Below are 20,048 nucleotides of genomic sequence, written 5' to 3'. Positions count from 1 at the left end.
GTACATAAGAAATCCTGGCATTGCAGATGTTTGACAATGGGTGTTAGGTGTGATTGATACACAGGGAATGTTTTTTTATTAGGGGGATTGGAGGTGGGATGATGTCTTCAGTTTCATCATGCTTACAGTACCTTCCCTTCAGGCCTTATCTGTTTCTTCTCTCTACTCCCAGGATGTACGTCATCATGATACACAATGTTTTTGCACCACGCTGTATGTGCATGTTTCTGTCTTTGTCTTTGGCCTTTTGTTGTTGCACTTTACCTTTCTTACACAAAGACAACCAAGGTTAAATGTTTTTCTTTTCTTTTTTTTTCTGAAGCCTTTGACAGCTGGTTTTGATTAGAGGAAGAGATTTCAAATGTCTGGTAGTGTCTTCCTTCCTTTTGTCTCTTTGTTTTCTCAGCGGAATTAACATTCCACACCTTGAGCTCTTTTTCAATCACGAGCACAGAGAGATGACTCTCATGTTGACAGGTAATGCAACGCACTGCCCCAAGATTCATCAATAAACTCATAAACACCTTCCCCCCTTGTGGTTATTCATAGCATGGGCAAATGGGAAGCATGACTCAAGGTAGACAGACAAGTGTATGGCCACTGTTCCTTTTGATAAATGCCACAGTCATAGAGAACGTCCCCATGATACCGTGTTTATTCGGAATGAGATCATCATCAGAAGGTGATTTTTCATATGGTCTCGTCATAAAAATGCTGGTTGATTAAAATGAGGCTGTTATTCAAACCCTTGTTGTATTGGTGGGATACAGCTCTATCAACTTCTTTTGAGCTCAAGTTGCTTATATTATACATACTCTACCTACTCAGTGAAATTAATGATTTTGAACCCTGCACAAAGTGGTTTCATCAATAGATGCGCACCGTGATTTTATTTCTGTAATAACACATAGTGTATTCATGCCCCTTTAGCATCACTTTGATGTTGTTGCCCATTATTCACAATTATAGCAGTTTATTGCCTTTCTCCCCCTCTTTTTAGTGTCACTGGTAAGTGCAGCAGAAAGTGCCTCCCGGATGTCATTCAGCTTATTTTCTTTTAAATGTAGTTACTGTGCCCTCTAGAGGTGCATTAAAAACATCACAAAAATAAACCGTTGAGCAGCTACTGATGTTATTAATAGTTTCGTTCCTGTTGATTCCACTACAAATAGGAGAGGGGTTGATTTATAGTTGAGTTTTGACACCACATCATCTCAAAACAACATCACCACAAACTGTGTATTTCAGAAAAAAACACTGTGCTGAATCAAGAGTTCTGACACAAACAGATAATAAACATCAGTCTTTACAATAAAAGCAGATTATGCAGCTCAGATACTGTGTAGAATTATTGCATACAGATGTTGATTGTTATTGTGTCCACACAGAAGTTGCTTATACAGGCAAATAAGGAGAAAATTATTGTTGTATCCAATCAATAGAGAAATAAAATAAAAAGTAGAAAGACAATCTTGATTGACTTTGTCCGAATCTTCCAAAAAACTCAAATCTGCATCCTTTCATTCCTTCATCCAGCGCCTAGTGTTTCATCCTGTTTCTCTGTCGGCTCTTGAGAGATTCCACCGACGCATACAGCTGGGTCACCATAATGATTAGAGCTGACATCACAGATATGAAGACTTCCTTTTATGCTACAAACTGACTACAGTTTGTGGCACTACATGCCACTGATAAGGAGTGAGTGAATTATTTTACTGCTAACTTTAAGTGACAGAAGAGTTAGAGCAGTGCCCGACTTCTTTATGACTGAAAAATAGATAATATATATTGTATTATGTAGTACATGTAATATATACCAATGTTTATTATGGCTCTATTTCTGACAACTGCTTCCTGATGCAGCTTTTTACATATATTTTAATAACATTTGATAAATTAATGAGACTGTACTGCATTTTTTTTTTTTTTAAAGCTCCTATCCTTCTGTTGTTATTCGGCCTTTTCTTTTCACTACAACCACAATACATGCAATTACAAAAAGAGGAACCTTTAATGTCCAGAAATATATCCACTGATGTCTGACTGAGGTCAGCTGTTGTCATGGACCCACTCATAGTTAAATGTAGAAGTGGTCAGTCATACTCTGCCTAGCTATAGAGTCTGATGTACACAATGGGTCAAGAGGCTTTTGAAAATGCGAAACGTCAATACTAATTATGGACATTTAAGGTTAGACATCTTACAGAACAGTCAAAAAGGATAAAATCATCACCCAAAAGAAAATAATAATCATTTAAAAAAAAAAAGATCCCTAAATGTGATAAAGAAAACAAAAGTCCAAAAGAAAAAGGAATTTCATTTAGATTTGTAAGTGGCTAAAACTGGAGCACACTTACGTCACTTAAGTCGACTGCTCCTGTCTTTCCCTGTCTTTCTTTTCCAGCTCAGCCTCCTCAGTTTAAACTACCAAACAAACTTAAATGGACAAGTTTGACCAGAACCGCAGTAAAATGTGTTGTTAAAGTTCATTAGAACAGCTGAGTTACCTTTTTAAATTTAAGACTGTAAAGTGTAGAGACATTTACCAAGCAGTAGCTGTAACTAATAATATCTCAGAAAAGAGGAAGTTGGCTGACCACTCATCATTCACGCCCAACAGCTCAACTTCCTGTTTGCCTCTACGTGTTTCTGGTAATGACAAAAGGAGAGAGGACGTGGGTGAAGTGGATGATAATTCTTTTTGACAGTTATAAAAAAGTGATACGTTGCAGCCAACAGCAGCAGAAAGCAGAGTAATGGAGCCACAAGAGATCAGAGAGGGATACCTGGTGAAAAAGGTAAGAATGACTACATGAAAATACTACCCACTTCCTGGAATTGCATTTGTAGAGATTAATCTTCTCCAAATGTATACAACTTATTAGAAGAACCAAACTAATATCATAACTGGAAACGTTATTGGTACTGTGACAAAAATTTGAGACATTCTGACTTCAGACATATAGGGTAAAAAAAACTACCACAACCTAACAACAATGCGAATCCGAATAATTTGCAAAATGTATCATAAAAGATACATAAAATAAATAGACTAACATATAAAAAACAATGTCATGACAAAACAATGAACAGTACAAATAGGATAGCAGAAAGTAATATTGTTCCACATTAAACCAGCACTGAAAGGAACAGATGTGTGTTTCACTCCAAAGATGCCACATATTACATAACTACTCACTTCAGTTTTACAGTTGCAACAGAAACTCAAGTTTCTACTTTTATACAGACACGAATACATGAAGTGTGTTGAATGTTGTAGGTTTGTTCTACAAAGAGATTTTCACTTCAAGAGTAAAACCTAAAAAATGTATGACCTGAGACAAACAGTTCATTTGAAATATGCCATGAATATAATATAAAATCCAGCAAAAAACACGTAGGAAAACAAACTCCAAGCACAAAATTGACAAACCAGTATCATCATGTAAATTGGAATTTATTTAAAAAGTGTGAAATGTGATCGTTTCACACATAAGCCATACACCCACCCACACACACACACACACCTTTTTTTTTTTTCAGATTGAGCAAAGTCTGACTTTTGGCTTTCACTTTGCCTGACATGTCAGCACAATTATAAACTGTTTGTGTGCTTTTTTATTGGGTTTAAATTGGTTGTGCATATAAGCTCATTACACTGTGCATACTTGTTCTTCTTTTATTTCATTTTAATTGTGAAGCACTTAAACTCTGTGTATGGCAGTAAGTAAATTAGTATTGCTTGTTTTTTGTGTCATGATGATTGATACATTATGGCTAAAGTATTTTATTTTATGAACAATCTCATGACAGTATGGTTTGCTATAAATAGCCACAGCTGTGCATAATGGTCTTGCCTAAAAAGGGCTAAGACGACATCAATCACACAGCACCATCCTGCCTGCACATGTATTCAAAATGAAACTATGTGGCTATGACGATTTTTATTTTTTGGGTTGTCCGTCTGTCCGTATGTACATATGTTCAATTGGTCCCAAGGATAAATTGATTACATTTTGGAGGGATCAAAGGTCAAGGTAACCTCACATCTGTGTCATTATTTAGAGCACTAGATGTCTGTAACGACTTGAGGGAGTTTCTTCTCATGTGGCACAAATATTCACTGTGTTAGGATTGTCCACTTGTTCACTATATAGTCAATTAGGTTAGGTTAGGTAGTTACTTTATTAATCCCCGAGGGGAAATTTTTTTCACTACAGCAGCATACAGAAGCAAAAAAAGTTGATATGATCCATTCACAGCTTTGGATTCAAGGATGAACTGAGGACATTTTGGTTGTCCAAGCTCTAAGTTACTGTGAACTCACACTGTGGTCATACTCAGACATTCATACACTAATTATGCCAAACATTTTAAACAAATATCGATAAAATAATGAAATTATGACATTTTATATTCAAAAGGGTAATCAAAAACAGCTTTCTATTGGCCAATTCTGTGAACACATATAGGACAACAAGGATTCCTAAAAAATACTTTTAATGTGATTTTGTAAACAATAAGAAAAATGATGACTGTTGGAGGAGAAATCAGGTTTATTGGCTCAACTTCAGCTTTCGGACAGATGGCCTTTACATAATCGTCAATCGCTCTTTGATGTGAGGCAGAATTCATAGATGAATCAGCCGTTAAAAGCTGTCCAGTCCCTGAAGCAGCAGAATAATTTTCAGAGCATGTTTGTTCTCCAGAGAAGTTGTCTTTGGTCTTAGCTGAACATGACAACTGTTACTGTGGCCAAGCAACACTGTTTGATTCATCTGTCCACAGAACATTAAGGGTCAATGCATCCATCTATTATTTATACCTGCTCCATCCTGAACAGGGTCACAGGGGAGCTGGAGCTCACTCCAGTTGACTTTGGCCGAAGGCAGGGTATACCACAGGGCTAACACAAGGCGACAGATAACTCTTCACGCTTAAAATGCCACCTGCTAATTTAGAATCACCAATTAACCTAACAAGCATGTCTTCGATCTGCAAGAAGAAGCCTGAGAAAACCCATATGTCTCATTTCATTGTTGTGTCATTGGTTTGAAGTATATCACTTTTGTCTGTGTCAGACAGACATGTTTGTTTGTTCAAATATGTTGAAAAAGTCAACAATTTCCATGCAATGTAAAAATATGTCCACATGATTGTACAGTGCAGGGTCTAAATGACATGAATGATGACTGCAGCTGTTCAGAAGACAAAGATTGATATTCTAACACAATATTTCAGACATTTTTTAAAAATTCAATTAATCCACTGCATGGCTCAATTTCTTGAGCACTGCACAATTCTGCACACAGCTTTCTGAATGTTTGTAGGTATGGGTTTCACAGCAGATATATTTTGGGAAGACATTATGTGCTTTCCAAAGAGCATGCCTTTCTGAAAAAAGTGGTTAAGCTCCAACTTCTGTTCCCTAAAGGAGCGAAGGGAGCAGAGGCACTGCAAGCTCAACAGAGCATAGCATTTTTTTCAAAACCAAACCAAGTGAAATTATAAACGTGAAGCCAAATTATTCCAGGAAAAAGGCTTACCACAATAATTTTTCCGCCTCACAAGTATTACCAGAACTCTAGTCTAATTTCTGCATTTTCATGCAGTCTGTTTGTTAATCTTTCACATTATGTCACCAAAATCAGGAACTAAACAAATATTTATAGAGTATTTCATTTGAACAAAAAAAAACCCCAATTTCTTACAGTATGTACACAAAAAGTTAACTTAATATTGTCTTGTGTGTTTGAATGACCGCTAACCTTTAATCCAACCAACTGTTGAAAGTAAGTGTGGTAGATGGTGTTACTAGCTGTGGTTAGGTGAAAGATAACAAGATTAGTAAACTAACAGACAAATAAATGTTATGATAGATATGAATCAAAATGTTCAGTTAATGTACATCTCCAACCAGTTATTTTGCAGTTTTGCTCATGGCTGCCTGTTGACACCTGTCTTATTGATCCTCAGGGTACAGTGCTAAACTCCTGGAGGGCAGTGTGGGTGGTGTTGTCAGAAGATGGGTTGGAATTCTATAAAAAGAAAACAGACAGTTCACCGAAGGGAATGATCCCACTAAAGGGAGCCTCACTCATCAGCCCCTGTCAGGATTTTGGCAAGAGGACGGTAAGAAAATGTCAAGTATACCCGTCAACTATCAGAGCGCCTGCTGAAGGAGTAGACCTGTGGTCATGACAATTTTCATAGTGTGTTTTGAACTACAATTCTTGTTTAATGATTAATATGCTGCATTTAAAGATTTGATTATTTTTAAGACAGCTACTGAAGTCAATTTTATCTAACTGACTGACCAAATATGCATGATTTAGCTGGTTTTCAAGATTACCACAGAGAAGAAGCAGGATCACTTCTTCCAAGCCTCACATGTGGAGGAGAGAGAGTGTTGGGTCAAGGACATCAAGAGAGCCATTACCTGCCTTCAGGGGGGGAAAAAGTTTGCCAGGAAGTCAACGAGACGCTCCATTCGCCTGCCCAACACAATCAACCTAAAGTATGTTCTGTAAAATCTTGTTTTTGAACATTAGTTCAAAAAGACAGACAGATAGACAGTTAGATATCGACTCTTAGGTTAGCCCTGGCCCCTGGAGTTAAAGCCTTTCAACAGTCAACTGTTGACTGATCATCACTGAACACCAATATGCACTAAAATTCTATCACCGCTGATACAATATTTAGAAATTACGCTTGACTTTAACATTGTCGCATTTAGACAACCCCATTGGTTGCTGATTGGTCCGGCCTTCAGAGTGGCTCATCAGATGTTATTGTGAAGCGGGTTTCCAGACTTTAATCACAGCAAAGAAAACTGAACCTGTGAGCAGTAGGAGCCAGGCTAGACTTTTTCAGACGAGGCAGATAAGCAAACAATTGGAATCCTTTTTTGTTTTTTTGTTTTTTACTTTAGCTCTTTGGCTATTTTGAATGCTAAAAAAAAAGGATAAAAAGTTCCAATCTTTGTTTTCCACTGTTCAGTCATACACTAGGACTCCATGCACATGGGGTCAGCACTCAATAAATCTGAAGCTTTACAGTAACTATTTAGGAGTTTAGTTCACTACCAAGTGTGTGTGCTTAAAGACAATCTGCTTACATTGTGTTTTGTCAGTGAGATCTACGTACTGATGAAAGACCAGGATGATGGAGTGAAAGAGTTAAAACTGGAGCAGGAGAATCGAGTCTTCAACCACTGCTTCACTGGTTCGTCTGTCTTGGTTTTATTGATGTTTCAGGTGTGGAAAAAGATTTTTTTCTTCTTTTTGTACCTTTCTATGTTTTCACTAGTTTTCTCTACTTCCTTCTTTTCGGACAGGTGCGACAGTGGTAGAGTGGCTGATTTTGAAGGAGAAAGCGAGAAATACACCTGAGGCCTTGATGTTAGCAACAGGGCTCCTGAATGAAGGTTTTCTTCAGCCTGCTGGTGACATGTCAAAAGATGGAGCAGAGAGTGGAGGGCAAACAGCCTTCTTAGATGACATACAAGCTCTTTACTACTTTGTAAGTTCAGCTGAGTCTGAAAGTTACTATTTGATGAAAATGTTAATTTATTGTAAATGGAAATATGCATGTGTCAAAATATATTTAAAATTGTTTATATGTATAACATTTTTGTAAATGACTGTGCTTACAGGCAGACAGTGGGTTCTTCTGTGAAGGCTACTCCAGTGATGAAGATGTCCTTGTGAAGGAAGAACTCAGAGGAAACATCATAAAACAGGGCTGTTTACTGAAACAGGTGAAGCAGAAAGAGTTCAGAACTTAAGAAGCCATTGCTCAATGTTGCCTGACCACAGAACATAACTCCCATGTTGATAAAAATAACATAGCAGTGTTGTTAATTTCACTGAAAGGAAGTCGACTTCACAGTTGCTTGACACCACTGTTTTTGCCAAGTGATGTCATTAAGTTATGAAAGTTATTTCATCACAGGGACACAGGAGAAAAAACTGGAAGGTGAGAAAGTTCATACTGAGAGACGACCCTGCTTACATGCATTATTATGATCCTGCAAAGGTAAATATACTGACTTGTACCTGCTCAAAATAAATCAAAAGACTGAAACAGAATAAATACTACCTAATTAACATTCCCTCTACTCCCATACTGTATGTTCTCTTGTTCCTGTTTTGTTCCGTGTGTTTAGGGTGACGACGCTCTTGGCTCAGTCCATCTCCGTGGAGCTGTGGTCACAGCTGTGGAGTATGTGCCTGATGGTGGGTGAGACTGTTGCCCATCCCCCCTCCCTTCAGTGACAAACTGTGATCAGGAAATATAACTGGTGTTTACTGTCAGTCATTTCTCTTCATGTCATCCCCTTTTAACTCATTTTTCCTTATCTGTTCACGGTTTCAGCCAAAAAATACGACATTGATGGCAACCTCTTTGAGATCATCACCTCAGATGAGACTCACTACTTCCTCCAAGCTGCAACAGCCGAAGAGAGAAAGGAGTGGATCAAAGGAATACAGGCAGTGTCAAAAAGCGGAAAATAACAGGAGTGGTGGTAGCAGGGGGAACATCTGCCAGCGACAACAGTTATAACTGAATTATATTGATCATATTTGTGTGCCATTTTCTTTCAAATTTTTACATATATAACAAAGTAAAAGGTGGAAAAAAAATCTGAAGAATAACCAGTTAATACTGAGGTAATTACCATGGCAAAGGTAACGGTGACAAAACCATGTTAACATCAATGAAAACATCTTGGTAGTTGTTTATTATCTATGTCATGTATAAAAAAATATATATATAACGTGCTGGTGTGTAGAACAATTCGGTGGCTTGGTCTTACAAAAAGTGACAAACTGAAACAATGCCTGGCGACAGAAACTAAAAATGCAACAAGACAAAGAAGGGCGGTTACATAAAAAAGAAAAACGTTTTCTTTACACTGTGGTTTTTCTGATTTCCTCTTTGTTCACTCGTCTTTGAAAAGTTTGAGATAGTCACAACTATCAGACAAACACACTTCCTGAGTGTGAACCAACTCTGAATCACACGGTCTTTGCAGTTTCACAGCATCACTTTGTAGCTTTCAGGCCAGCTGCATCTGCTTGACAAGTTATCTGTGACAGAAATGACTAGATTAAGTGACAGTATGACTATATTCAAAACTTCTGTTGTTGTTGTGACAACTGAATTGATAATTAAATGACAACCTCCAGTTTATCACAATTTGGGCCTAATTTTCATAGTTTTGTCCATCACGTGTGTGTGAGCTGTGGTAATGTTACCAAGTGATTTGTTGAGGGCTTGGACTGTGAAAATAAAAAATACAAAAGGCTAAGAAATACAAACACTCAGACTATGAGGTTTTCCACAAATTCCCAGGTTAGTCAAAACATTTTTAAATCGACAACAATGCCCAGCAGCAATGGTAACCATTTCCAACTTAGAGAACCCAAGGTACCTTTACCTTTAAATCACAAGTTTACAGAAAAACTGTGATCAGAGTTAAACTATTAATGCTACATGAAATCTGTTACAAACAAGTTTTAAACTGACCAATTTCTTGTTGCCACCGTGACTGGTTTACGTTGTGTTCCTACCTTGTACACTTATGGTTTTGAATGGTAGCCCCATTAAATTGATCATTATGTCTTCATTGAAATATTAATAAACAGCATGTTTTAACAAAACTAAATATCATTTCTGCCCATCACTTGGATTTAATTTGGTTGCTTTATTCTCAAAAGTTACAAAGACATAACTAAGGTATCCTGTGAAATGCTAATACGGCAACAAAGCTGTGCCGTAAACACCGGGAGTGTGTTGAATCATGCTCAACACTCAACGAATGAACACCAGAATATTACCCCACCAGAGAGTAACACTGAACACAAGCTGGAGTCTAACTTAGAACATTGACTCCCAAAATCAAACTCTTTGTTTAACTCCAGCATATTTCACTCCAGAAATTTGCTGTCTAGACACTGAAGGCAGGCTTGAGAGGGCAAAAAGTAAACTCAACTTGCAAAGAGAACAAGCAAAACACAGAGGGTAAGGCTGAGTCCGAGTTTAAACTCATGGCAATGGCAAAACACAAGCAAGCAAACCACGAGCGAGCTCCAGGGAAGACTCCAAACTTCAGGCAAGGGTCCAAAGCTGGCAAGAAACTGTGTAGTAGAACAGGACGGTAGGTAACGTAAGGCTTCAGCACAGGAAGCCGACAGTGTGATCTGTTACTGAGGAGAGTCAGACACTTTATGTGCTCGTGCAATCAGGCAAGTGGCTGCAGGTGGACTGATTGGAGAGCGGGTGAGGTGGGCAGGAGACCGGGCAAAGAGAGTGAGACTTGCGCCCCCCCCCCCCCACTGTGGTTGTAGAGAGTAAAACAGAAAATGAAGGTGAGAATCTTGACACCATATGACTTTCATATGAATTAGTCAAAGATATTGTTTTTTATGCGATCTATCGTCTCATTTTCAAAAGAGATTTGTGACACATGTACACCACACTCACTTTTGGTACCACTAGACGATGGGGCTTAGATAACTTTGTTATTTGAGATGTTACGGGCACTGAATCAAAAAGCACTGTTGCTTCTTGCATTTGTGTGTTTTATCATTTTAACACAGGAGGGCACTATAGCGCAACCTAAGACTTTTGCTGCGAGTCATAGCAAAGTGGGATCTTGCTTACAATGATCAATGATCAATTTACTATACATGAAAAACATGGTGAAATGTAGATTAGACTAATCACACCGCTTTGAAATGTAAACACCCTGTGGTCCATGACCTACATTTAGTCTCTGAGCTTGATGTATGTAGTGTATGTTCTCCTTAATGAAAAATGAGAACAGGTGTAATTTGTGTTTCTATAAATAATATTTTAGGATGGTAACTTGATCAGTAAAACCCAATCACATTTCTTCTGTTAAGTTGCATAAAGCAAAAGCAGGTTAACATCACAAAAATATATATTTCATGAAATTTATGATTATAAGTACATTGAAATGACCCAATTTACAATCAAACATATAATTAATCTAAAAAGTGTAGAAAGTTAGGAAGTTAAAATGTAATATCAGTGTGGTCCTGGTCGCTCTGTGTTCGTGTACAAAGACATAAGGGTGCTGTGCAGACAAAAATGACTCATCACACTTTCCACAGAAATCCAACGTGCTAGATGCTTTGAAGAGCCGTGAATGAATCAGGAAAAGTATGAACCAAAACAAAAATGTTAGCTTACAGAGAGGGAGAGTACACCAAAGTGATCAGAAAACACAAATAGTTCAAAAGGGGCATCATTAGAAATGTCCCACTGTCAATGTCTTCTAATAAGCAAGTATTGAAGGTGGTGGCAGAATAAAGCAAAGATCCAGTCTTCATCTAAATCACTGATCCTGGAGGAGGACAAAAACAAACCATCTCACATGAGATGGAGAAGAACGTGAGCTCTTGTTCTAATGCACAACCAAAGCTCAACAACTAATACATTGATAAATAATAAATTACAGATTTTTAAAAGAATTTGACTGTATTAATTTTTTATTGAAATTTATTTTTATAATTTGATGCGCTTGATTGAAATGTCCAATTTTTTTTTTTAGCATTGATTAAAAACGAGCATTTCACATTGATATAAAGTTTGTGGTGTAAAGACTGTATCAAATGTATGTGTAGGTTGGTATTTTTACAAATTGATTTAATGGATTTTAGAAGCTCCCTCTCCGATAACAAACAAAGTGTGAAAAAGCAGAGGTAAAAAGAGCAGAATCTATAAAACTTCCCCCAGTGTAAAATGGGAAAAAGAAAATCAACAAAACCATAGGAACAAAAGAAAACACTCATTCCTCAAATCATGGTACTATGGATATATTTAAAAGATATCTTTCTCTTTTGCCATTGTGCTGGAATTTCAGGGGGGGACAATTATGAAATGTAATGTTGTAATATGTGGGGGAAAATAAGCTTTTCCAAAATGTGGACAAAACGCCTTCTTCATTGCAGCAGCAACATTAAGTAGCTAACTCTGTGTTGCCTCCAACTGTCACCCCTTTTAAATTTCAGTGTAATAGATCACACAACACAGCTGTTTCTTACATTTCTGGTGTCAGTCAGTACATCTAAAATAATGATTTGTCTCCCTGCAACATAGACCTATCTTTTCATTTCGCGAGTGGCATTTACTGCCGAGCCTAACTCAATAAGACCACAACGTTATACTCATATGGGTGCTTGACAGCAGAGGCAGAAAGATATGTCAATGACAGCACTTCTAGTGTGTGATCGGTACTACAGTATCAAAATACCAGATAAATGATCACACAGTTGACAGGCATCATACGGACTTTTACCCCACTGAGACTGAGCACAGATAACGGTCATGCTTTTCAAAACCTTCCTGACATAAAACATCCAGTCTTCCAAGAAGACAGTGGCACTGCACCGTTTATATGTTTTCCAACCGGCTTGAAACTAAATAGGAGGAAGGGGACCACTTTTCAGTTGTTTAGTGAAAAATGTAAAATTAAAACTCTTATTTGATCGGAGCCCTGTCTGGCACAGCATTTTTAAGTTTATCTGCATTCACTTTAACCCTGCATCAGAAACATCAGGCAGCTTCTGACTCATCAGTTGTGAGAGTTTCACCAAACTGATATTTAGAGCCCTGTTTGAGTGTGGAACAAATTTTACTTCATCTGTGACTGTCGACTCCCAAGAGGACTCTTATGATTCTGCGCTCAAATAACATGTTTTATTTGAGATTGGATCTGTACCCTGCTGTTAGATCTCAGTTCAGCTTCTGTCCAGGTTGAGTACTTCAAAGCTCCTCCAACTAAAGGCCCATCTTCGATCAAATGTTCAACAGACACAGACAATGTCTGCAAGATTGGACCTGTTACTTATTGTTAAGCATTTAAAATGAGTACGTGCTTTCTTTGTTCTAACTTCAAAAGGTTTTGCCGTCGGACTCCCCGGGTGCCACATTACGTAATGCAGATGACATGTTTTTGTTCTTCACAGACAGATATATTCAGGGAACTTCACAAGTGACAAAAATGGTGATATACTTAAAAAAAATTGATATACATTTAATACATTTCATTTGTTCCATATCATCAATTCCAGGTCATTGTACCTTGGCTAACACGACTTCATATTACAGTATATTATGCTTTGTGACAAACATGTGAGAAACTCTACTGAATAATTGAACAGCATCTCATCTTTGATGAAACAAAGAGTCAACATTTGAAGCTGAGCTGCAGTTCAAAAGTTGAATCGAACTGATATTAAGCCCAGCTGTCAGCAGGAGCTTCCATAGGAATTTGGAACAAAAGGTTGTCTAATCAATTTATAGGTCTAATTGCTTGGAGGTCCTTATGGAGATTGGGTTACTGAAAGGTTTGATCAGCATAAGAACGACGTAAATGGGATGCTATGACTTTCAAATCAAAAGATATCTACTTAGTTAAACACCTGTGGGAGATTTCGAACAAGCTATAGGAAGCAGCATCAAAACACCAGCTGAGGGAATTATTCTTTGTTGGAGTTCAGCACACAGACATGCAACATCGTAATTTCCTGTTGGCTTTAATGACAACTATTCACACTGATAACTCATCTAACCACACACGAATCACACCAAGTAAATCAACCAGGATTACTCTATTTAATTTTGGGTTTGAAAGGATCAACCGATGTTGTGCAACTTGACATTTAACAAGCTTGTGTGGTTTGCAGCTAACTCTGAGAGGTTAGAATGAGAGTCAGCACCAAGGAATTCAATTATCTTGGGAACATTTGAAGAGCATGGTTGGTAGGGTTGTTTGGACTATCTTTTTTAACCTCCTGACTTGATAACAAATAGAACGATTTTAATGGATTTTGTGTTAAACTTAACAGGCACATTGCCACAATTACAACATATGAAACTTGGTGACTACAGCGGCTTTGGAATTTCCATCATACCACCAACAACTGTGTCTATTGCTGTGTTTTGACACAGCGTTAAGTATTTGCTGAAATTTCCTGACATGAAACATGACTAAAACTGCACTCATAATAATTGAATTACAGAAATATTACTACACAGCAAATTTCTGCAGTGAAGTATCCTGGAGTTAAACAAAGAGTTTGATTTTGGGAGTCTATTTTCTAAGTATAAATAGTTCATATTCAAACAACTCAAGGTTAAAGCAAATTGTCCTATTCGTGGGAGTTGAGTTTGGACTCCCAAAGAGTTCAGGTTCAACTCCTGAAAAGTGTTCAAATTCAACTCCTAGAAAAGAGTTACTTTCACTCTGCTTGAGAGTGTATTCGATGATCTCATGTACAAGCAAAAAACTACTTGTTGAAGGTTGGAGGGAAATTTTCTGTTGGTGAAAGGATCTCATTATTGCAGGATAATTGTCAGAAATATACTACACATAAGACCAAAGCAGTCATTGTTCTGAGTAGTACAGTCTCCTTCAGTAATGTTCTATGAGTTGACATGTTTTATTGGACAAGATGTCAGAAGAGGCTTGAAATAACTCACACAGTTTATCATTCTGAAGGTCATGGTGTGAGGGTTTTTCATTTTGGACCATTGAGTTTTCAGAGGAATTTCCACACATGAAAAATGTAGGAAATTTCAGCAGGGTGAAAGGACTCTTCACCAAAATCACCAGCACCTAGTTCCACCCCCAAGGCTCCATCCGGGTCACCCTCCTTTTCACTCACACTCCCCCACCTCCATTACGTCACACTCCACACTCTGTCTCCCCTACCTGATAGAGGCAATAATTGATATCTTCTGGGTCCAGGCTACAAGGCTAATGACACCAATGATTCTCTCCAGGAAAAGTGGGACAACAAGGCAAGGAACACTTAAAAGGCTTAAAAACAGCTTTTCACCAGTGTGGAAAACCCTGAAAACCCTGACAGACTACAAGACACCATCCCCCCCACACTGTGGAAAATCCCCAACTGGCTGATGACCTGAATGTGTTTTACTGTGGGTTTGATAAGCCACTTTCACACCACTCACTCACTTTCACACCTCTCACCCACCCGGACATCAAATAACCTCCTACTCCCCCAACGGGAAACGGGTAGGTGGCATCTCTGCAGATCCATCTCACCCTGCACACCCTCTGTTTCAGCTCTTCCCCTCTGGGAGGCGCTACAGAGCACTGTGCGCCAAGACCACCAGAAAACAAGAACAGTTTTTGTCCGCAGGCCGTCACTCTGCTAAACACATAACATCTTCAACATCACTGGATGTTTTGCACTACACCCAACCGCATTAGCACCATTTGCACTAGGTGCAATTGCACATTGTTTAGATGTATACTGTACTGTATATGTATATATTTGTTTCTTAGCTGTATATATATGTCTATTTATGTTTTATATGTCTATTTATGTCCATCTGTCTTCGTTTTTTGCACGCTGAGAGAAGCTACAACCGCAGCCACATTCTTTGTATGTGTAAACATACCTGGCCAATAAAGCTGATTCTGATTCTAATGACTTTCATGTCTACTTTTTAAGATGAGACAAACCATCATACTACCCTCTTGTGGACTGGTGGGTGTATTACACCTTGTGCTGTGATACTGGTGCTAGTGACCATGCACTTGTGCAAATTGCCTATTAGACAAGGATTGGCTTTCATATTAATTGTGACATCGCAAATTATAATTTTATATATAAATGGAACTTCAATACCGTATACAACAGGACAGACAATCCTATTTTGAAACATTTAAAAAACATATGGTTTGAAGTTCACAAAAGTCTTGGACTAAATATGAGACTGTCCCCAAAAACGCCTCTAAGACAAAATGAACTTATACCCATGACTCTAAATAACAATATTCTGGAGACTTGGCATCACAGAGGAATCCAGCATCTGGAAGATTGCTACAAAAAAGGACTTCTCATGTCTTTTGATCAATTGAAGAGGAAGTATGACTTGTCCAGTAGAACTTTCTTTTGTTATCTCCAGTTAAGATCTTTCTTGAGAACCAACCTGGGCCCTGCAATGACTCTACCTGTGTTAACTAAGGTGGAAAAATTGCTTCATGAGGGAAATGTATACAAATTTATTTATAAAATGTACTCCATATTGCTGAATGAGGGCCCAAAGCCAGGATTGCATAAATCCAGGGTGAGATGGGAATCGGACTTGAATATAACAATTGATGAACAACTCTGGCCAGACTTATGTCAGAACAGTTTGTCAGCAATGGTTAATGGTCGGTACAGACTTGTTCATTATAATGTTCTCCATCAGCTATGCCTCACCCCATAGAAGCTACATAAATCCAAACCTGAATTGTCAGAAATGTGTTTCAGATGTGGTATAGAGGTTGGCTCCTTCCTACACTGTACCAAGCTTTGTACAAAGGTGAGGCCCTTTTGGCATGACTTTTGTAATACCTTGACTAAGATCCTAGGGGTTACCTTTCCATTAGATCCTGAGCTATGTTTACTGGGAAATTCCACAACTCTCAACAGATATTTGACGAAGTCCCAAATTAAACTTGCATAAATTGCTTTGTGTGTGGCCAGGAAATGTATAGCAATGAAATGGAAATCTGATTCCCCTACTCTCATCGACAAATGGTCTGTGGAAATGAGCAGTTGTAGTCCTCTTGAAAAGATTACATATGGTCTCAAAAAAAGATATTATGTTTTGAAAATCTGGCAGCCTTATTTTGAGCATATGGCTACAACACTTACAGTACCATAGCACTGTAACTATTTGGCGCTTTCAGCTACAATATACACTGTTTCATTGCAGTATCTCTTTGTGCTGTGTCACTCTACGCACCAAAGGCAGTTGTCATAAAATAATCTAAATGGAAAAAAGAAATCAGTCCCCCCATATAGACTAGATAGGAATATATTCATTAAGATACATCTTTTGACTGTAACATTGTATATGTAAACTATTTTAATAATCTGTTAAATGTTTGTGACTAGTATTTCTCTAAGTTTAGTTATATAATACTAAACTGAAATGCATCATTTTGTATATTGTCATTTGACAGATATTTATACCTCTAATAGCAATTATCCAGTGCACCTTCTTACCAAAGCACAGACAACGCTGTAACAAAAGAAAAAAGAAAAAAAGAAACAAGGAAAAGATGTTATTTTCTGTTTTTCCCTTTTGTCCCAGGGGTGAAGGAGAAGCTATTTCCACAGCCAGCAAACCAGAACACTTAATTTTCCATTACTCTGAGGGCTCCTCCAAGACTCTGAAGAGGCTCATTGAATTTGGACCGTCCAGGACACAGTAAATGACGAGTGCAACCCAGTGTTAAGAAACAAGATTTACCAGGACACAAGAGGGTAACACAACAGGAAAATGATATTGTTCATAATAAAACTAATAATGATTCAATGCACAATGTGTTTTTAAATATACTCAGGAGTATTAACACACCACATTTGTTTTCGTTTCCAATTTTCATGAGTTGGAGTAAAATATCCAAGACACATTTTATTTACACAAAAAGTGTATTACTCTCAAATTTTGTTGGCAATTAAAAAACAAAAATCTGTGTTAGTTTGCACTTATTCTTTGCCAAGATAATCCATCCACCTAACAGGTGTGGAATATTAAGATGCTGAATAAGCAGCATGATTATTGCACCGGTGTGCCTTGGACTAGTTGCAATAAAATCAACTCTAAAATGTGCAGTTGTATCATGCAACACAACATCACCGGTGTCACAAGTTTTGAAAGTTTGTGCATTTGGCAATACTAACTGCAGAAATGACCACCACAACTGTTGCCTGTAAATGTTCATTTTTGACCATAAGGTTTCTCCACCGTCATTTATGATATTTTGGCAATAAATGCGTCCGTTTTCACAACAGTTGATTTTCACAAATGAAGAATTTCTGCAAAAACTGCCACAAAACATCTCGATGAAACTCATCTGAGTGCTTGTTGTCCACACTGGAGTCTTGGCCTCCCTGCAGTTTATCGTCATAAGGGACTTGAATGGGCAATTACTCATCTTGAATGGTATCTGGCACTTTGGGGTTCTTGTAATGGATGAATCTTGCTTTACACTGGACCAGGCAGATGGAAATGTAAGCGAGCCATTATAAAAAGAGCAGTTTTGTTTGGAGGAGCGGTTATGGTATGGAAAGTAATGAGCTGTGGGCAATGAACACAGGTGCATTTGATTGATGGCAGTTTGAATGCACATTGGTGATATTGGTGACACGATTCTGATGCCCATTATTGCCTCATGTAGCAGCACGATAATGTACATCCATGTTGCAAGACTCTGAACCTGAAAACACCCCAGTTCTTGGCTGAATGGCAAATGGACTTGTATTCTTATCACCTTAGCAGTCTCAGAGCGCTTTACACTGTTTTCCGTTCACCCATTCACACACTAATTGAGCTGCCATGCAAGGTGCTCACCATCAGGAGCAGTACATTCAAATACCAATTTGGGGTTCAGTGTCTTGCCCAAGGACAGGAGAAACTGGGGATCAAATCGAACCTTCGATTAGTGGGCAACCCGCTCCACCATCTGAGCCACAGCCGGCCATGACTTGAATACTCGACTGATTTGTTACCCATTGAGCATGTTAAGATTATCTAGATCAGCGTAGAAGACCGTGTTTTCCAATTCCTGCCAATATCCAGCAACTTTACACAGCCAATGAAAAGTAGTGGACCAGCATTCCACAGGCCAAATCAACAACCTGATCAACTCTATGCAAAGAAGATGTGGCAAGCAAGTAAATGGTGGTCACAACAGATACTGACGGGTTCTCTATGGAGAGTGGCAGAAGACAGTTTGATCTATATCATCAACAGCAGTAGCAAAGTCAATATGTAGTTTTCTTGGCTGTGTAAAATGTCATCTTCTTCCCAAGGATAGGGTAGCACTCTGGTTTTTGTTTCCTTAATGCCATAAATTTGGTCTGTTGAGGCTTGATATCTCTCTAAACATCAGTAATCCATCTATCAGCACAGTGTCTCCTTGTTTAACAATGAGCCTTCAGACCCATGCAGTAATTGGAAGGTGTGCTTGACAAAGATTTATGGTATATTAGCTGTTGAGATTGTTATTGATGGATGGTCTTGGCAGGTTATTGCGAAATTACGACAAGTTGTGTTTTGTTTACTCATCCTCCTCTTCTGTAATGCTCCAGAGTGGCTAAAATTTGGACCTTGACAGGCTGTCATCGCTGTGCTGGGCCAAAGGGAGAGCCACATTAACAACTGATGACACAGTGAAATTGATGGGTTCCTGTTTGAGTTTGTGCCTGGTGGGGCTGAAGTCAGAACCAATATATTGATCCGTAGGATGTGACACTGTCTTAAAGATTATAATGACACACTGAGGAATTTCTGAGGCTCAGATACAGACAAAGACTTGAGGTGAGGTTCTGAAAGGCAAAGTCTTTCCTGGAAAAAAAAAAAAAAAAAGGTAGCCAATAACTGGGAATCAATACAAAACCAAAAGCAAATCCAGGCATGATGGAAGCAAAAAACCAAAAGCCAGAGAAGAAAGCTAGGTCAATAAACAATTTTGACTATCATTAGGAATAAACGCAATGAGAAAAGTAAAGACAATCTGGCAAGGGAACAGGGAAACCAGGGGAGTAGTTAGATGGGGTTGGCTGATGACCAGGGACAGGTGAGCTATGGGATGCAGGTGTACATGATAAAGGGAGCGGGAGACATACAAGGGCAGGAACTGACAAAACATGTGAGTACTACAAGGTTAAACAAGGAACACAACATGATTAATGACTGATGGGATCTTACACATACCGTACCCCACATTGATTGATGTTCAGTAACGTTCTTATATTTTTCACATGAAAAAGCTGCATGCACACTTTATGGGTTGAGGATAGATTGATGGGAAAAACTGACAAAATTATTTATTTAAAATTAAATCTTTAGCACAATAAAGTGGGCAAAAAGTACAGAGACATGAATATGTCTGTGAACATTCTCAGCCATCCAAGTAATACTTAATCGAAGTTTTATTGGAGGGCAAGTGGAGACATACGTTCTAAAGAGACTGTGCACGTTGTAGC

The 20,048-nt window shown here is 38.3% G+C and overlaps 1 protein-coding gene across 1 annotated transcript; it reads left to right on the top strand.

Moving 5' to 3' along the window:
- The first annotated feature begins 2,669 nt into the window (after nt 1-2,669).
- plek (pleckstrin) lies at nt 2,670-8,615 on the top strand. The gene is made up of 9 exons (XM_069692773.1): nt 2,670-2,798; nt 5,977-6,132; nt 6,336-6,517; nt 7,133-7,224; nt 7,337-7,521; nt 7,655-7,759; nt 7,954-8,037; nt 8,168-8,237; nt 8,377-8,615. The coding sequence occupies exons 1-9, from the start codon at nt 2,757-2,759 to the stop codon at nt 8,514-8,516; spliced, it is 1,056 nt and encodes a 351-aa protein (XP_069548874.1). The 5' UTR covers nt 2,670-2,756; the 3' UTR covers nt 8,517-8,615.
- The last annotated feature ends 11,433 nt before the right edge of the window (nt 8,616-20,048 follow it).

This window comes from Brachyistius frenatus, unplaced genomic scaffold (assembly GCF_029030835.1).
Source record: "Brachyistius frenatus isolate BFR_SWC_R1_liver_20210118 unplaced genomic scaffold, ASM2903083v1 Contig_13, whole genome shotgun sequence".
NCBI lineage: Eukaryota > Metazoa > Chordata > Actinopteri > Embiotocidae > Brachyistius > Brachyistius frenatus.
Note: the sequence above shows the minus strand (reverse complement) of the source record. Positions and strands in the feature narration are given on the sequence as shown.